The sequence below is a fragment of the Rattus rattus genome, chromosome 12 (genome assembly GCF_011064425.1).
Source record: "Rattus rattus isolate New Zealand chromosome 12, Rrattus_CSIRO_v1, whole genome shotgun sequence".
Classification (NCBI taxonomy): domain Eukaryota; kingdom Metazoa; phylum Chordata; class Mammalia; order Rodentia; family Muridae; genus Rattus; species Rattus rattus.
This window is the reverse complement of record NC_046165.1, coordinates 28,367,205-28,387,791: the sequence shown is the minus strand read 5'-3', so window position 1 is coordinate 28,387,791 and position 20,587 is coordinate 28,367,205. Positions and strand designations below refer to the sequence as shown.

Genomic DNA, 20,587 nt, shown 5'->3' with positions numbered 1-20,587 from the left:
TTGCTTCCCCTTTCTCCGTAAGGATGTCCCCATCCCACCCACGCCAGCAGACCTCTAAACCCCTGGGGCCTCCAGTCTCTTAAGGGCTAGGTGCATATTCTGTTTGTTTTACATATAAAACTATTATCATCTAGAAATCAGATAGTCTATTGACTCACATTTCAAAACAATATTTAGATGAGAAATGTAAATACACAACTGTTTTGCAGCCTGATATGTGTACCAGCCAAGAAAAGAAAGTGAGAAAGAAAAATCAAGGTACAGGAAAAGTAGCAAGAATTGATGTTGTTTTCTCTCCCTAGAAACTTGCTGGCTGTACCAGCCAGGGAAGCAGGTAAAATGGAATAATCCTTCCCATCCTTCTGTTTCCATTCCTTCATCTTATCCTCAGCCTTGTAGCAGAGGACATTCAAGGGTGTTGTCTTCCCTCCCTCCCTCCCTCCCTCCCTCCCCTCCCTCCCTCCTCCCTCCCTCCCTCCCCTCCCTCCCTCCCTCCCCCAAAAGGGACTCCAGAGATTCAAGTAGCAGACACAGATTAATCCCTCCTATGGAACTGCTCGCTGCTACTGTTCTAGCCCATGCTCATTCCCAAGCATCAGCACTCAATATTTAGAAACAGATTCTAGCTTGAACTCACAGGGCCCCCTGAAAAGCAACCCCCAAAAGTCATCTTACAGCAGCCACATATTCATAATATCCAGAAATGTCAACAAAATCCACAGGATGAAAACAAACCCAAAAAAGAAAGGACCTGATATTTAGAATGAAAATTACCTCAGAGACAGATGCCTGGTTGTTAGTGAGGCAAAATAATTAAAAGAGCAAGAAAAATATGTCTTCACCAGAGCCCAGGAACCATCTTATTCTACACTCCGAGAGATGCAATAGAGCCAAATCACAAGGCTAGGAATTCAAATGGAGGGCTGGAGGGATGGCTCAGAGGTTAAGAGCACTGACTGCTCTCCCAAAGGTCCTGAGTTCAAAACGCAGCCACCACATGGTGTCTCACAACCATCTGTAATGAGATCTGGTGCTCTCTTCTGGGGTGTCTGAAGACAGGTACAGTGTACTTACATATAATAAATAAATCTTAAATAAAAGAATTCAAATGGAGTACTACTCAACTATTAAAAACAATGACTTCATGAAATTCTTAGGCAAATGGATGAAACTAGAAAATATCATCCTGGGTGAGGTAACCCAGTCACAAAAGAACACACACAGTATGCACTCACTGATGACTGGATATTAGCCTAAAAGCTCAGAATACTCAAGACACAATTCACAGACCACATGAAGCTCAAGAAGAAGGAAGACCAAAACATGTACGCTTCAGTCCTTCTTAGAAGGGAGAACAAAATATTCAAGGGAGGAAATACCAGGGCAAACAGTGTAGCAGAGACTGAAGGAAAGGTTATTCAGAGACTGCCCCACCTGGGGATCCATCCAATATGAAGCCACCGAGCCTGGTATCTATTGCTGATGCCAAGAAGTACTTGCTGACAGAAGCCTGATATGGATGTCTCCTGAGAGACTGCCAGAGCATTAGTGATAGAGATTAAGATGCTTGAAGCTAACCACCAGAACACAGGGATCCCAATGGAGGAGGTAGTGAAAGGACTCAAGGAGCTGAAGGGGTTGCAATTCCATAGGAAGAACAATATCAACCACCAGACCCCTCAGAGCTGCAAACCAAGCATGAGGGAACTTATGGCAGTCACTTATGTAGTAGAGGCACTGTCTGACATCAATAGGTGGGGAAGCCCTTGGTCCTGTGAAGGTTCATTTCCCTAGTGTCAGGAATGCCAGTGTGTTGAGGTGGGAGGGGTGGCTGGGAAGGGGAGCATCCTCATAGAAGCAGGGGTGAGAATACGGGAGAGGGGGAAACTGGGAAAGTGAATAACATTTGAAATGTAAATACATAAACTATGCAATAAAAAATATAAAAAAGAAAACAGGAAAAAAACCCATAATATCCAACAAGTTAAACCAAACAAATATTTCTTTTTTTCTTATTTTTTTCTTTTTCTTTTTTCTTTTTTTCGGAGCTGGGGACCGAACCCAGGGCCTTGCGCTTGCTAGGCAAGCGCTCTACCACTGAGCTAAATCCCCAACCCAAACAAATATTTCGTAGTAAGATTTAAATAAAACAAAAAGCAAAAGGAAATTGATACTCCAGCCAAAGAATATTTTGCATCTTCCAAAATTTTAGCACAAACCATCTAGTATATCTGGGACTTATTATAAAGAATAATCTATAAATAAAATGAAAAAATAAAGTAAAAGAAACCTAGCTCAAAGTCACAGAAATTATTTTAAAAAAAAAATCATAGAAAAATTCCTACCCTAAAGAAAGTACAAACATCATACAGAAAACAAAATAGACTAAATCAAAAAAGAAATTCTTTATGACATATAATAGTCAAAACGCTGAGCACAAAAACCAAAACTATTCTATTGAAAACAAGAAACATACCTTACTTAACATCATCTTTGAGTAAAAGGATAAGAAATGATATTTCAAGCAAATATAGCTAAGAAAGAAGCTGGTGTGGCCATTTTAATACCTGACAAGATAGACATTGATCTCAACAAATCAGAAAAGGTAGAGAAGGATGCTACATATTCATCAAAAGAAAAGTCCACCAAGAGAACTTTGCAATTTACAACATCTATGCACTTTAAAAATGGGCATCTGTAGTCACAGAAGAAACACCACCAGAGTTTAAATCACATATCCCCCTCACACACTGATAATTTGAAAGTTCAAATCCCAACTCTAACCAAAGGACATGTAGTCCAGACAAAAACAAAAGAGAGAAATGCTGATGCTAACAGCCACGATAAACCAAATAGGCCTAATATTCAAAAACATTCCACCCAAACACAAAAGAATGTACATTCTTCTCAGCAACTCATGGAATGTTCTCCAAAATTGAACAGGTGCTTGGATACAAAGCAAGTCTCAGTAGACAGAGGAAATTTGCAAGGAGTAAGTCAAAGTATCTTTATTTGCAAATTATGTATATATATATATATATATAAATATTCAATTACAATGCACTTACTTCTAACTTGAACTCTTTATATATCCATCTGATTAAATGGATATGTATATATATTATATGTGTTATGTATATGTATATATCATATGCATACATCTATGTATTTATGTATATATTATATATGTGTGTATACATCTATGTATTTATGTATATATTATATATGTGTGTATACATATATGTATTTATGTATATATTATATATGTGTGTATACATATTGTATCTATGTTTATGTGTGTGTGTGTGTGTGTGTGTGTGTGTGTGTGTGTGTGTGACTCTAAAATATCTGTTGGGATACTCCTAAATTGATAAGTATTTCAACAAAGTACTTAGATATAAAATTAAGCTACAATATTCAAGTAGCCAATATACAATGACAAATGGACTGAACTAGAAATCAGGGAAACAACACAATAGCCTCATGTTATATAAAATATCATAGAGTAACTCTAACCAAACAACTGAATTTTATGATAAGGCTTTGAAAACAAGAAAGGAAATGAAAGAAGAAATCAGAAGATGGGAAAATATCCCATTAATGAGATCTAAATGGAATCATCAAATAATGAGAAATAGAGAGTCACAACTGGACATCTCACAAGGTCTGAGTCATATGGACATGTAAAGCAAAGAGTTCAACTTAGAATTAAATAAATTATAATTGAATGTTTTTTTAACTTTATCGACTAAGATTCGCAAGTGCTACTTTAAAATAAATTTAGATGGTCATTACCAAGGCTTTTAGAATGCAGTTTTTCATTTGCTGTGGACATGACCATAAAGAAAAATTCCCATTAGGTTTTCCATATGCTACTTGAGTAGCACTTAACCTGTTGGGAACATTTTTTGAGCAAATCTTTATCCAGTTGTTACTTTATATGTAGATGGTTCTAGAATACTGACTACTCCTCCCGTTACTCCCATGTTCTTATTATGCAGGGCTAAAAAGCACAACTGGATGCCCTTGAGAAAGGGCTATTTTCAGAGTGCCTGGATGGACAGCAAAGAAATCAAACCAACCACTTAAATAAAAATTTATTGACAATAAATAATTTTATACATTAAAAAAGAACCCTTAACACAAAAAAATAAATAAATAAAATAAATTTAGATGTTGCTTTTCGCATCTTTATTAAAATGGATATTTCTTATTCACATGATGTTTTCTAATATATATAAATATATGTTGATATTAAATAATATGGCAATGCAATGATGGAAATGTATATATAACATAGCATGGTGTTCTCACCTGCCACTCAACAGAACTGTACTTTAAAAGAGTCATGCAAAGAAATCAGCAGGAAACAAAAATTAGGTAGATAAATTTCAAAGATACTTTGTTACCCTGTCTTTGCTAGACTTTTGATTAAATGTATCTTCTGAATGCCTCAAAGACATGTCCTTCTCTTTCTAAACCAGGTTTGAAAATGTCTAATAACATGTACACATTACTAATAATTATATAAAAAGAAATTTATTGCATATATCATAAAAAGAGCGGTCCTAATACATTCTCAAAAAGCTGCATATATATATATCCATAAGATATTTCCAACAGAAAAACAAAAGATATTAAAGTATGGTAAAAAATACCATAACAAAATTCTATCTTTTCTATGTTATGCTCATAAAGATGTCTCCAGCATCAAGATAAAAAGAAGGAGCAAACTAATAGGGGACAGAGAAATACAAGAGAAAGAGAAGTGTTGACTAATATGATTCCTGAGTTAAAATAATGAAACTATACTATTTGCAAAACAACTTTGTTATAAACATATTATTTGAAGGTATTTTGATAGTATGACTATTTGGTAAAGCAATATTATCAGTTTTTACACTAGTGTGGGCCTCCATTTTGGAGGCTTTCCACGGAGATCTCTGGTCCAGCTAGGTGCACGGGTTCAGCTAGGTGCACGGGTTCAGGAGAAGGGGAGAGAACTCAGGAAGGGAGGGGAAATGGCTTTCTGCCATCTCCACTTCTGGTGCTGCTCTGCCTCCATTTCCAGTGGGCTGAGCCAGCAGGGGCCTGACTAGCCAGTGAGGGGTGCAGGAGAGCTTCCACTGGCAATTTAAGGAGAGGAGAACACTTCCCCCAGTGGTGGTGTTACAGCTCTTATGACAGAAGCTCTCAGACGATGTAATGATTCTTGCACACCTTTAAGCCTTCTGAACACTATTCTTAAATACTGTGTTTTGATGAGTCAGAGTCTGACATCAGGTACTTCCTAATGATTTGGCCTGAGATCTTGGGAAGACCTCGACTACATATTTGGGGATGTCGTCCTGCTTCTATGTGACTGATCTGTCTTCAGCCTATGTGACTTGTGGTCACAGCCTCATCTGTGAAGGAGGGGCTTGGGGTTTTGCCCTACATGACTGATCTGTCTCAAACCTCTCTACAGGGGGTTGTGGGAGCTGCAACTACGTGAGAGGGGTCTAATCTCCTAGGAGACTGGGAATGCTCCTGCCATACATTTTAGGGTCCCTGGGGATTCGAACTAACTCGATTAGGAATCAGGGTGCCTTTCACAGACTGCCACCCAACACACCAGGAAAGCTAATTTTATCCCAAGTCATCACTGGATTTTGACCAAGTATAAAATGCTGGGCATGATAATTCCTTCTAGTGAGCAGGTCTGGGATTCAATTAGAAAGTGGTTAGTAAGCCCATAAAATGTGTGTCATTACTGTAGGACTAGGCACATCATCATAGAATGTCAGTACTGTAGTATGAGAAGACTGGCATTGTGCATGACCATGGGTGTCTTTTATCCTCCTGCAGCCCACATAGCACCTCCTGGCACTGTGAAAACAACCCGACGCACAAGAAGTTTCCTAGTTGGTTTGAGATTGATCTCTGGATACTCTGAGATCGAAGTGTGTGGTGTCAAGTGTAACCCCATCTTACCATCTAATTATTATGGAAAACAGAAGCAATGGTAACAGCTTATGCTGTTTTAGAAACATGGACAGAATGGAGCCTTGCTTTCCAGTGGCAGCAATCAACAGAGTGAAGTCTACCTGACTAAACTTTTCAGAGTAGTGCACTGAATACTCAGCCCTAAATCTATATTAATGTGCTCTCAGTCAACAGGGCTCATGTAACTTTGAGAAAGAAGATGCAGATAGAATGAAGAGTGTAAGAGTCAGATATGAGAAAGGAGTACTGTGAATTTCTCGGCATAAACATGTCTATTACAATTGTGAACTCACAGGAGTTATTACCTGCAAAAGTTCTACACAAGAATAAGCTAGCAATAATCCTTGTTTAGATAAGGTAGTGATCTTCAGGGGCTCCACCCTATATAGAGGTACCCATGGTGACGGACAGGTGCTGGGAGAAGAAGAAAATTATCATATATTGAGGATAGGGCTCAACTGGATGATTCCAGACTCAAGTACATATGGATAGCACTAACTGGATTTAGTGGGTTGTCAAGATTTAAAGACATTAACTTATGATAGCCTACAGAATGAATACCTTTTTACACCAAGGACAGTAGAACTTTAAAAATCAAAGTCCTATGTAGATACCAACTCTAATCCATGCTCAAGTTGTGGTATAGGTATTGTATTCAGAAACAGGGCCTTGGTTTCTGTTTGTTGAAAGCAACCTAAGCTTAGGGACATAGGGTAAAACTAAATAAAGCTGGTCTGAATGATGAGACTAACAATAAAACATCACAATCAAATGACTGAATTTCTTCTTCTATCCTCATAGAGCAATGCCTTCTTCAGCATTTGCCAGAGACACTTCACCCTGCAGTAGATAGGAATAAATGCTGTGATCCACAGCCAGACATTCGGTCGAGACTGAGGACTTGGAACACTCAAGTCCCAGCTTGAATATCTCCATCAAACCCTCCCCTGAGATCAGGACACCCTACAGAAGTGGGAGCAGGAAGAGTCTAAGTGCCTGAGGGAAGGGAGAAAATCAGGCAGACAAGGCCTTCTCAATAAACATGAGCAAAGGTCACAGGAACTCACAGATACCAAGGTAGCCTACATAGGATGTACAAGATTCTCTCTCTCTCTCTCTCTCTCTCTCTCTCTCTCTCTCTCTCTCTCTCTCTCTCTCTCTCTCTCCTCTCTCTCTTTCTTCTCCCTCTCTCTTTCCTTCTTTTCCTCCCTCTCTCTCCTTCTCTCCCTCTCTCCCTCTCTCGCTCTCTCGCTCTCTCCCTCTCTCCCTCTCTCCCTCTCTCCCTCTCTCCCTCTCTCCTTCTCTCTCTCTCTCCCTCTCTCTCTCTCTCTCTCTCTCTCTCTCTCTCTCTCTCTCGCTTTCTCGCTCTCTGGCTCTCTCTCTTTATCTCTTTATCTCTATCATCTCTATCTATATCTATGGAATGGCATAAATATTACTGTTTTCATGGGATCCTTGAGTCTCCCTCTAAGTAATTATCTGTTTCTTGGGCCTTTTCCAGGGCTATTTTTATTGTTTGTTTGTTTTGTCTACTTCAAATGTGATAGCTTTTGTTTTATTTTATATTTCATTTTCTTATTATCTCTTAGAAGTCTGTTTGTTTTCTAATGAGATAGAAAGGGAGAGGATCTGGATGGAAGATGAGTGTAAGAAATAATGAGGATAAGAAGGGGGTAAAGTGAAAAAACGGTACACTATAAGATAAAAATATTTCATTTCAATAAAAGAAAAAATTGAAAATGTATAGTGTTGCATATGTACAAGTTAGTATATGAACACTAAAACTCAAATCATCTCTAAAGCAGTAGATCAAATATATACATTGAGCGCTAGGTGCTACTTAATTATAAAAAAAACTTTCAAATATCCTAAAGTCTAAAGGAGGCTTACGATGATGGAAAAGTTCATTTTCATGTTTTCTCAATTTTGCAATTTTCTGCTACAATTGTATGATTTTTTTAGTAAGTCATAGCTCCACCTGTATTACAGTTATTATCATATCACATAGCTTTATATTTTGAATATCTACTTTGATATTCAATTTATTCATAATAAAAATGGGAAAAATCCAAAATGAAAATATGAACAAAGTAGTATTTATATATAAATGAGCAGAGGCAAAAGTTTTATTCTTAAGAATAGTATCTTGTGATCTTAAATTCCCCTAAAATTGAGTATTTATTTTAAAGTGAAGCTTGTCAGTCAGGATTACTTATTAAGGTGAAGCTTTGTTATAAAACAAATTTTCATTTACTGTGCACCCTGTTATAAACTCATTCTCCTCAATCCTGCCTTTGTGCCTGCACTCAGGAGCTAATCTTTGTGCTCAATATAATGTATTATAATAAGTTTTTTTTTAATTTTTTTTAGATCATGTAAGTACTTTATTTCCATTTAAATTTTACTTCTATTTTTATTATTAATCATTCCATTTGTTTACTTCTCAAATGGTATCGACCTTCCCAGTTACCCCACCACAATCCCCCATCCCATCTGCCCTCTCCCTCCCCCTCCCCTTTGCCTTTATGAATGTGATCCTCCAGCTACCCACCCACTCCTGCCTCCCCACCCTGGCATATACTGGGGCATCAAACCTCCCCAGGTCCAAGGGCCTCCCCTCCCACTGATGTCAGGCAAGGCCACCCTCTGCTACATAAGTGGCTGGAGCCATGGGTCCCTCCATGTGTACTCTCTGGTTGGTGGTCTAGTCCCTGGGAGCTCTGGGTATGTGCTTAACACCATCATTGCCTAAAGCCTGTGATATTTGTATGATATCATCTTGAAATATAACTGATACACATCTATAAAGCATAGTATTATAGTCAGAAGTCTGACTACAAAAATATACTAAAAGCACTATTTACGTTCTGTGCAGAAAATAGTATTCAGAAGCACTATTATACATCTTGATTTATTGAGCACTTACATAAGAAATCACCAATATAAGACTATGCTTTCCAATGTGCAAACCTACTTTGACGCTAATGAGCATTGTGAATTTATCCAAGAATCATGGTAATATTTTGTGTTCTGCATTAATTAAGCTATGCAGACACACTGAATGTCTATAACTTAAAATAGCCGAGTATTTAAATATTTTTTGCATTGTAAATGTATTCTGAGACTGAATTATTAATGCTCCTGTGAATAAATAACATTTAAATATATTATAGAGGAAATTCAGATAGAATTCTTTGAAGAAATATTATTTCTTTAGCAGTGTTTACCTAAAGTTTTCAAGGCAAAAAAATGTTTGCAGCTACATCATAGAATAATCCCTCCAATTTTCTAGGATTTTACTACCTGAGATTTACCAGATCCTGTGAGATTATTAATTGATTGTCTCAATGTTTAAAAAAGATTACATCATTGAGGTTCTGAGCATTTCAGTCAAACACATGTACATTTTTTAATTTCAGTATATTAGAGAATGTTCAATTGAAAACATGTTGATTACTATTCCCTTCTTTACCATATATAGATATATACATTTATGTATATAGGTATATATATGATATGTATATATATGATATGTACATATATGTATATGTATGTGTACATATTCATACACATATATTTTTGTAAGTAGAAGTGTGTATATGCATATATTATATGTATCCATAAAGGCACAGTCTTTTTCAAAAAACGTCACAATTTTCAACATTATCTCTTTATATTATCAAACAAATCTCATAAATTTGAATATACTTCTTTTAGTATAAACTATTGTCTGCCAGTATATTTTACTTTAGTAAAAATGTCATGTATATTTAGGGAAAAGATTTTAAATGAAATAACATATTTCTTTCACACATACTGTCCTATATCCAAATATAATTATTAAAAATAGTATAGTCAGTGCTATGCATGAAGCGTCTGTCTCCCCTAAGATACTATGCACTTAATTCACTGTGGCTGTGTATCAAACTTATCACTGAACTATGATACAAACATGGTTATTTTGCCTGCAGATAGGTCTTTAAAATGAATAGGTCTCACTATGTTTAGCTCAGCCATGCCAGTCATAGTGCCAGAGTCTCAACACTGTGGACATGTACTATGTGTACATATGATATGATAGTTATTACCACTGAGATTTGGGAGTTAAAATATAATTACTTATCACAACTATCAAACCATTACTTCAATATTCCTTATGTTCACTCTTGTGTAGATGAAGATTCATGGGTATGAAATTAGATTTCCCACGATGTGTTCCATAAAATTCAATAGTTGTATGTAATCTAAAATATAAGCAAACGATATGTACCACTGTTATTAGACAAAGCCTGAAGACAAGGTAGGTAGGAACCCAGTCACTTTACCCCTGGATTTTCTGGTTCAGATTTCCCCAGAATTAAAAGACCAGTTACATTTCCTACATACACTAGTGTTACAGAAAGTATATATTCAGTGTTTCTTCCAAATGATGTTACAAAACAGAGAACCTCATGATCCGTCTTTGAGCGTTTGAAGTAGTATAATGACTAAGACAAAGGCAAGTGGACAGAGGAGCCATTTCTAAAATGAATTTCAAACTTTACCGTCTCACAAATGGCACATCTCTGTATCAGCCATCATTTTGAAAACGCTTCGGTAGAAACGTGCAGGGTGTTTAAGTATTTTACAGAAATGTTTTTGAGGGTTTAAGCTAATGGGAAACAAGAAGCAAGATGGGAAAATGGAATGGACAAACTGTTCATGTGCTAGAGAAGGTGATGAGGAGGAATGAAGACAGAATGAAGGAAGATTGGAGAGAGCGTGGATGGAAGATCCATGGGAAGGTAAGGGATCAATTATGAATGTGGCTTCTGGCGTTACATTTACTCTTCTTGAAGCGTACCGTGCCTTCTTGGTGGCCTTGGGGCTTACCTTTCCACATAGTCCAGGAGCCTGGAACAGTGGTTTGAAGCAGGAGCATCGTGGCCGCCCACTGCATAAAGGAAACCATCACAGGTGGCCACGCCGACACCTCCTCTCCTCTTACACATCGGTGCACACATACTCCACTTATTTGTGTGAGGATCATAATATTCCATCGAACTCAAACAAGAACTCCCATCTCGGCCCCCAACTGAATACAACCTGGAACCACAATTAGAAAATTATTGAATATTACCACTGTTAAAACTGTATTTAAAAGATTTAGAGTGTGGGCCAGAAATAGAAACATGTTACTTCAAAGCTAGATCTTGATGAAGATAACCATATACATGGAATTCTTGTTCATGTAACATGCGGTATTCTATGTGAAGCTGTGTACAAGTCAAGTTTTAATCCTAGATTCTATGAACATATATTTAGATTGTTTATAAGATAAATGATTAAAGAGAAATGTTACCTTTCTTTGAATAAATACCGAGGAATATATTTAAAAGATATTTTAAAATGTAGACCATATCATAGGAAAGATGACTGTAGTTAGATGACTGTGATTATTTTATTTGGAATCAATAATCATACACAGATACTGCATTGCACTGTCACAGTTTAGAAGACTGAACAATAGAATACTCTGATTCAGGTCGTCATAGCAATGACCTTTCTTATTGTGTATGCTGTAGTTTAAACCCTCTTCACAGTAAATTCTTGATACTGGCTTGAATGAGTAATTCTAAAACTTACACTCATTTTTCTGCAATTGTTTTGTTGACAGGACTATAATAGGAACCTTCAAAAATAACTTCGGTGTCACGACTGAGATTAAATGATTGAAAAATACATTCTCTAAACCTTTAAACATCCTCATTCTTCATGAAAACTTTAGTGTGTGTGTGTGTGTGTGTGTATTATGCATGTGTATGTATATTATATAAGCAATATTAAAAAAAATTCTTTAATTCTTCTGATACATTATAGAAGGACAGACCAGACACAGAGAGCTGTGTTCACAGAAGCCTCTGTGTGGTACAACTCAGAATCAGGGTCATTAAAGATTCGGCATGTATGTGGATTATATTTGCATTTTAAAGTAATCATCAAAAAGTGTCTCACCAACAAAATGACATTTACACAGGAAGAAAGATCACAACGGTGATTGAACAAGAAGCTGTGAACTTATGAAAGAGGGCGGTTCTGAGACCGACTTAATACAGAATAGAGCTTTAGGAGCAGCAGAATTCAGAATAGCAGAGCAGAAAATTGAGGCTGCTCTAACCTTTGGAGTTAATCAGGGTGAATAGTAGCTTCAGGGCATGTAGCTGTTACTTCTGATGGAAGACTTGCAGACAATTCCCACAGTACAAACATCAAGTAAAGAAAGGTATGATTTATTTATTTCAATATTCTGTTGTCAGATTGATCCTTAACTATGAATATTATCCTTAACCTCCTTGTAGACTTAATTCTCTGTTCTCCAGCTTCAAAATAAATGCATAGAAAAAATGGAGTTTGGAGGCGTCAGGTTTTCAACTTCATGCTCCAGCATTCTTTAATAATTCTGCAATATGGTGCTAAAGCTGATCTGAAATCATGGCTACATCTTTAAAAAAGCCACTTCTGTTTCTCACGTAGCATGACAGGATATATATTTCTGGTGTCCTGAGTGTTCTCACTGTGACTGTCATGCTGCCTTGCTTGATTACTCAGAAGCAGTCTGCTGACTCTGTCATATAAAATGATGAAATTAAGCAGTAAGGGCATTATAAGTGACAAGCATTGAACAATTTAGCTTGCAAAATCAACCGAGTAAAATAATCATTCAGAATTTTTTATCATCCTTAACACTTCATGAAATCTGAACTCATTTGCTTCCATTTCATTTAAGTTGAACATCTAACTCAAAAGACGTGTTGCTATACTTCTGAAATAATGCTAAAATGCAGCTGTACTTTGTAGAAATGCTGCATAGCTACCTACACGTAAGGTGTGGAGCACAAGCAGTGTCCCTAGTTAACACACTTTTCCTAATGTTTCAAACGAGATCTTAAGGTTAAGTTTCTCTACTTATTCATACGCTTGAATAAACTCAGTACATTCACCAGATATCTAAATTTTGGTTTTGCAATCTTCATAAATTATAATATAAAAACATTGTTAAATACTGTGTCTGTTTTATTTTAGTTTTAGTTTTTGAAAATAATAAATGGCATATGTAAGAACCTACCATAATCTATAATCTGCAAAGGAAGAAAATGGCACTGTGCATAGTACTAAACAAGGACACCTCACTGAGCATCAGACGTCTACAGGAATGACAGGGTTAGAACAGTGCATTAGATTAAAACCCCCAGAGAATAAGACTGCATTAGTACACACACACACACACACACACACACACACACACACACACACACAGTGAGAGACAGAGACTGAGACAGAGGGACAGAGAGACAGACAGAGAGACAGAGGGACATACAGAGATACACAGAGAGATACAGAGAGAGAATAAAAGCACGGGGTGATGAACTCCTGGGGAGGAGAAAGGGGGAGCGACATCATCTGAAATGTAAATAAGTAAAATAATTTTCAAAAAGAAAATAACTGTTACCAATCATGCAAAAATGTCTAAAATCCAAAGAAGAAAGACTTTCCAACTTCATTTAAGAGTTCGTCAATCAAACCAGGCACACAAACAAACAAACAAACAAACAAGAGTCCATCAATAACTGTAATACAAAAGCCAGCAAAGACACAACGGATTTGATAAATTAGAGGCTCTATCTCTAAGGATATATATTTCAATGTTTAGAAAACAGTAGCGAACTGAATTCAGCATCACATTGAATGGCCAGAGTAGTCTATATAAAACCATCAATCACTGTTATGCATATACAACATTTACATTATCAGGGATAAAAGTCACTATGTACATACACAAATAAAAGCATTGGACAAGATTCATAAGTCTTTCGCTCTGAAACTTTTCCAATAATTAGGTTATAAATTAAAATGATTAAATTATTACAGCATATATTAATTCAAATATGAAAAGTGAAAAATATGTGTAGAAGAAATGAGTGATTTACAAATATTTTACATTTTGTTGCAGAGCATAGGAAAATGTTACTTAAAATTAAACAGTATTTTGAGTATTTTGAGTAACTACTGAGTATATTCACACACTTTTGAGTTATAGTATATTATTTTAAAGATTTATTATGTCCTGTTCTGCCTGCAAATATGCCTGGTTGCCGCAAGAGGACGCCAGATCTCATTACGGGTGGTTGTGCGCCACCGTGGGCTGGGAATTGCACTCTGGACCTCTGGAAGTCAGTGCTCTCAATCTCTGAGCCATTTCTTCAGCCTGAGTTATTGCATATTTTTTTTAAAAAAATCTACATGGAAATATGTCTCTGAAAAGTTCAGATTATGTAATTAACTTCTTTGGTATAGTTACTTATGCTTTAAATCTAGTAACACATATGGTATACACACATTAAAGAAATGTGTTTTAATATCTGAATGAAACCTTATTTATAGACATTCATGTGAATACTTAGTAGATATGCTATTTATCAGCTTATAATTTATTTGCATAATTCCATGCTTTTAAATGAAATGTTATATTTTGTATTATACTGTTTTGTTATTTATATTATACTATTTATTACATATTATTTTATTAAACATAATAAAAGACAAATAGTATGATTTAACAACATAAAATTAACTCCAAATATTAGAAAAAATTATAGCAGGAAATAGACTACACTTAACACAAAAGACTTCTGGAAAAAAGCCTGTTGTATTCGGACTCATTCAAAGATTAAAAATATCTTTATTTATTATTCCATTAATGCTTTATGAAAACTATAATCTGTATTTTCACATCAGAAAGGAAAATTTAAATGAGCATCTTGTGATCATACCTAGTTAATTAAATTTACCTATCATCTCCTTATTTCTAAACAAAACATTAAATGACCAAGAACTAAGATATAAAAAAAGTAAACAAGAAAATTTATTACATTTAGCCCTAAAACGGTAATAACCAAAGTATAGAAACCACATATTTTGAGCTGACAGAATAACACTATCCTGTGCACAGGCTCCCCTGAATGATTAACAGTGTGCATCAACTCAGAAGCCCTTTACAATCTAGTGAATCGCAGGGTAGGCTCTCTGCTTTCTTTCCCTAGGAGGAAAAAAATAGATGTTGGGACTCTGAGGAGTAAAGAGATTCTAACGCTGAGGTAAGTGGGTCAACAACACAGGAAGCGACAATGGAAAGTCTCACAGCACGAAAGGAAACCTGAAGATTTCCTGTCAGCATTGAAAGCTGAGTAAAATCTGTAGGATGAAGAATCGCGCGGGCAGCATTCCACAGGAGGAAAGCATTATGTGCAGATGTAGGTGATGAAGCCAAACAGCAGGTGATGTAGACGATGGGGCAGAGGCTTGGGAGAGATAGCACGGAGTGATGGAACTGGTAGGACAGAAAAGACAGATGAAGTGTGAAAGAGTTTTGTAGGTGACGATCTGGAGCTGAGATGACATTCTGCACCCTCAATAAAAGACCTCCAGAATAACAACCTTAGGCATCATCCTGGTAGAGTTGGCGTAAGATACAGACATATACTTAATTTTAGTAAAGTTCTATACTTTGCTGAGAATAGCAAGAATATGAATCTTCCCCATTATATTATATTGCTTCTATGTTTAATTAGCATAAAGATGATTTTACATAATATTTTAGAAGCAAGTCTCTACGCCTTCCTATCTAGTTAATGTGCTCCTATTATAGAAAGTGCTGCTGATTTTATACTCTATCATACATGCTATAGCAACTCTGGGTCATAAGTCCTGTGTTGTCAGGATATAGGTTTGAATGTTTAGAGTTGTATTTTTATATTGAAATAGGTGCATTTATTTAATCTTCAGTTTTAAGGTACAGTTTTGGTCTCACGGTATGTCCATAAAACTGAAACTGATTTCAAAGTAATCCTGATCTAGCCTTCTGTGTGCTGGCATTACAGCCTTACAACAAAAAGCCACGTTCTGATTTCTACTCTTAGATACATCAGTTCTTGTGGGGTGATGTCTTTATGCGGGAAGGCAGTTACAGGATAGAACAAGGCCTGTCATTGGTCAAGAAGGAAGGAGAGGTGGGAGAAAAGTTTTAGAAAGGGAAGAAGGAGCAGGAGAAAGAGAAAGTTAGCTGGGAGAACATGGCGGCAGATGTTAAGGTTCTTCTCTGCTCATAGATACAAGTTGTTATGAATATGTTTAAGGGATGGGTGTGTACAGGACTGTGCTGTCTAGATGGACACATTATATCTGATAAATTGGATCAGAGGTTATTGTTTTTGGTGTGTTCTTTCATGTAGTTTACTTTTATTTCTAGAGAAGGTGCGTTGACAGGATGCATCTGGCCACCACAGAATTGGGATGTGGAGCCTGGCGTAGTAACAACCAGCCAAAGGAACTCTTGAGGGGAAGCAAAGCAGTGTGGCAGGTGCAGTGCTAGAACAGTTCCTGACTGCCTGGTTAGAGAGTATCATGGCATGCCAGGCGTGGAGCTGCTGAGATAATTAGCCCCTTGTTCCTATGGCCACCCAGCCAGATATAGATATAGATTGGAGTGTGCACAGGAACCGTTTGAACTGTATTATTATTATTATTATTATTATTATTATTATTATTATTAATTTAGGTTTTTTCCATCTTTATTAATTTGAGTATTTCTTATTTACATTTCGATTGTTATTCCCTTTCCCGGTTTCCGGGCAAACATCCCCCTAACCCCTTCCCCTCCCCTTCTTTATGGGTGTTCCCCTCCCCATCCTCCCCCCATTACCGCCCTCCCCCCAACAATCACGCCGGTTGTGGTGGTACACGCCGGTAGGATTTGCTGAAGGAGGCAGAGGCAGGAGGATCACGAGTTAGAGGCCAGCCTGAGCTACATATTTAGTTAGCATTTAATTGACCGCAACAAGTTCTCTCTGCTGAAATGGTGATATTTGCCTTTTTTTGACAGGTTATAGAGCCATAGAAACCCAATATCCAGGGATTTTACAGACAAACACTGTTAGTTAAAACAAGATATATTGTTAAGTTTCTTGTTCAGAGTCATTCATTTCCTAATGATGATGGAAAAAGACTGAGTAAGAACTCATAGGTTCTGAGCTTGCTTCATGCCCGAGAGGTCCTGATAGTAGAACATGTTAATCTTATGAAGGAGCTTCAAAGTGACCTTTTTAAAAACTTTATTTTGAAGGAAACCTATACTTTACTTAAGAAAAAAAGATGTGTTATCTGCCCTAGTGAAACTTTCTTACATGATTCTTGCCTTTATTAAGTGAAAAAAAATCTGAGAGGCATATAAAGCATCGTTACTTCCACTGAAAAAACATCTACTCACACACTTCATCTCCACGGACATTGGCTTCTGCTCTAAGTTAGCCTGGTGGAAGGAGGGGCAAACGGAAGAAGGTGGAGCCTAACCTATGCTAGAATTATTCTGTTGTGTAAACACACTGTCTTGCACTTTACAAGAGTGTAAGCACGCCAAAATCATAACTTGTAGGATTCTGAAGACACTCATTATTTCATGTGTTCTTATCCATGACTGGGTTTTTATCGTCATAGGAAAGCAAGTAATTGGCTCACCCATGCATGGTGACACAATTTTTACAATAGGGAACCCTGATACTAAAGAGCACAAAGATAAGAAAACGAGTACATTGTGGTGAGGAAAGGTTTTGCAGTGTCCTACCAATTTATACAATTCTTGATCTCCAGTGTCCAAGAAAGTCATGCACGTCTGTGCTATATGCCCACCCCCCTTTTTTTAACCTCATGTAGAGGGCTATTTCTACCTTTCCTTAACATAAAATCCAGTGATTTACCACCAGGAATTCACTAAGTCCACATTTTTTGTCATTGAAATGTAACTGGGGGTGGGGATGGGATTGGGGACATCCTCATGGAGACTGGGAGTAGTGGGGGAAGTGAGGGATGTGGAACAGTTGGAGGGTTGACTAGGAGGGGGATCGAATCTGTTCTGTAGAAAAGAAAAAATTAGAAATGTAACTTTCTTAGTAATCTGTATCCTATATGCAGTTCTTTACCATTTTTCTAGTTAAAATAAAAGTATAAAATATATTTATAGTAAAAATTTCAAAGTTTGGCCAAGTAGATATTGTGTGTGTGTGTGTGTGTGTGTATACATATCTATACATAGACACACATAAATGCACATGTGCACACACACACACACACACACACACACACAAATCATATTTTCTTCCTTTAACACAACATTCACATTGCCTGTCCTGTAAGTAATAATTATTAGAATGACAACTTGTCCGCTAAAGACTCTAAAACAGATTTAGTAATAGTTTAGTACTTTGTTTCTTAATAAATGGGAAAATCCTTTAATCTGATTCCCAGACAATCTGGAGATAGCAGGGCGGAATGTTCCTGCTTCTGCTCAGTGAACCTCTTCAGATGCTGCTTATTTCTGATTTTCACTAAGCTTCAGGCAGGTGGATGACTCTTTTCATTTCTGCCTACTTAGAAATCTTGGCACCAGATATAAAGCCCTCTTAGACGTTTTTTGTGCCCATAACAACATGACTGAAATACAAGGTTGCACACTTTGCCCAGCCTGACAGAGCTCACGAATTATTTATTATACTGTGCTCTTTTATAACCTTGTAAAGTTTAAATACACAAAATAGCTTAGATATATTCCACTAAATTTTGAAACATCATAGAACTGAATGTCAAATTTTGTACATGGATATTTCAAGCTAACTCACTGACACTACCTTGTCAGCCCTTCTAGAGGAATAGTATCAATGTTATGTATAAAACAGATTTGTTAGAAGACAATTAGCTATCGCAGCAACAGAAATACTAAGGTAAGTATTAAATATTTTATACATACAGACACAAAATTTTATTTTTATTTTAGTGTAAGTTTCCCTTCCCTCAAAGCTTAAATAAAAATTAAATCTATTATTATATTAGATCAATACAAATATTATATTATATAGACATGAATAATGTATTTTTCACAATTTTAGTTCTGCATATTTAATATATGAACAACCATTTAACATGTAAATATTCAAAAACACAAACCAATGTGAATAAACTTAATCATTTCTAACAGAATTAAACATTATCACACACTTAGAGCATTCTTGAATTTAGTATAATCACACTGCTATAGTCATTGGAAAGTGTTTCAATTTAAACATCTCACATCATTTAAATGAGAAGCAAAATATTTACTTACATGTTAAATCTTAAGGATGATATTGTGCTGTGTATTTGAAAATATGTGGTTCATATTTATTTTATACATTCACAAATTTCAAAGACAAAACCATCAAAAAGAACCAATAAAGGGAAATATGAAAATGATGCATATGAAAATACTTCCAAACTAAAAACAATACCTAACATAATATTTTAATGTGTTTCTACAGGTGTGTCTCTCTTTATATATGTGTTTATCCATCTGAAAATTACTTTATACACATAAAACTATCTGAATGTCATTATCAAAATGATACTTATAAAAATACTTCTTCCAAACTAAAATATAGTACTTAATATAATATTTTGGTATAATTTCTATATGTGTATCTATCTATCTGAAAATCACTATATACACAAACTATCTGAATGTCATTAAGAATATTAATTTAGTGTAATGTAAACCTGCCTATAATAACTGAAACATCATCAAAATGCAAGCCTGGAATACAAACAGTAGTACAAGTTTACAAACAGTAGTACAGTAGTTTCAATTCACAAAATTGTGCTCAGCTTTTCAGCAAGAGACTGAAATAGTTGCCACAATTTTCATTTCCCAGATACACCACTTTAAGTAACTAATATCAAAATATCTTCCAAGAACACTGGAAGCAGGTGAATGAAGTTCACCCCAGTAGAACAATAAAATAAATAAAAAATGAAAAAAGGTGGTGGTTTAAAAGGACAGACATATTTTTCTGTGCCATTCATCCATATAAATACAGATATTATTGCATGCAGAATTATATTTCAGTGAGTAATGAAGATGCTATGCTGGAGGCTTTATCTCAGGTCAAGTCTAGGTCTGCACAAAAATTTTGGAGAAAGACATAGCCCACAACATCCCAGTCCCACTATGTATGTATGGCATGAGTCTGTGGCATTGATTCCCTGTCATGTTAGATCATAAAGTTCTTGTTCAGTAAGATGTCTGCAGTTTTCCATCTTCCCATACCACTAGGCAAATCACAGAGATAATCAAACGCAGAGAGTGGAATGTTGGAAGAACCATGAGATATTTTGAGAGCAGCAGTAGTCAGTATGCATAAATACAATGATATTTAAAATAATTACTTCATTAAAAACTCACCAAGTTCTATCTGCAGATTATTTTTTATATAAGCAATTATTGCGACAACTTTTGTGTAAGAAGTAGCTTATTGAATGGGTATGGAGAGATTGGACATCCTTCTTATTCCTTCTTTTAGTGGATATGTTTTGCCTTTCTCTCAGTGGCTGTGGGCTTGCTATTTTGACATATGTTTCCTCTATTTCTCTCTCTCCCAGACTTTTATCGAATCAAGGATATTGTCAAATACATTTCTGCACCTAATTGGATGATAATGTGAATTTCGTCTGTCAGTTTTTTCATGTGATGGATTACATTTAT

General features: G+C 36.1%; 1 protein-coding gene and 1 non-coding gene across 2 annotated transcripts in view; one reads left to right on the top strand and one right to left on the bottom strand.

Annotated features, from left to right (window-relative positions):
- The window catches only part of Klhl1 (kelch like family member 1), a 477,093-nt gene that overhangs the window by 16,090 nt on the left and 440,416 nt on the right, over positions 1–20,587 (bottom strand). Inside the window, exon 9 of the mRNA XM_032917698.1 lies at positions 10,858–11,070. Within this exon, the coding sequence (XP_032773589.1) occupies positions 10,858–11,070 (213 nt within the window). The remainder of the gene's footprint in view (positions 1–10,857; positions 11,071–20,587) is intronic.
- On the top strand, positions 3,786–3,907 carry LOC116914109. Its single transcript, XR_004389675.1, has one exon. It is a non-coding gene; the product is annotated as a small nucleolar RNA SNORA32 (small nucleolar RNA).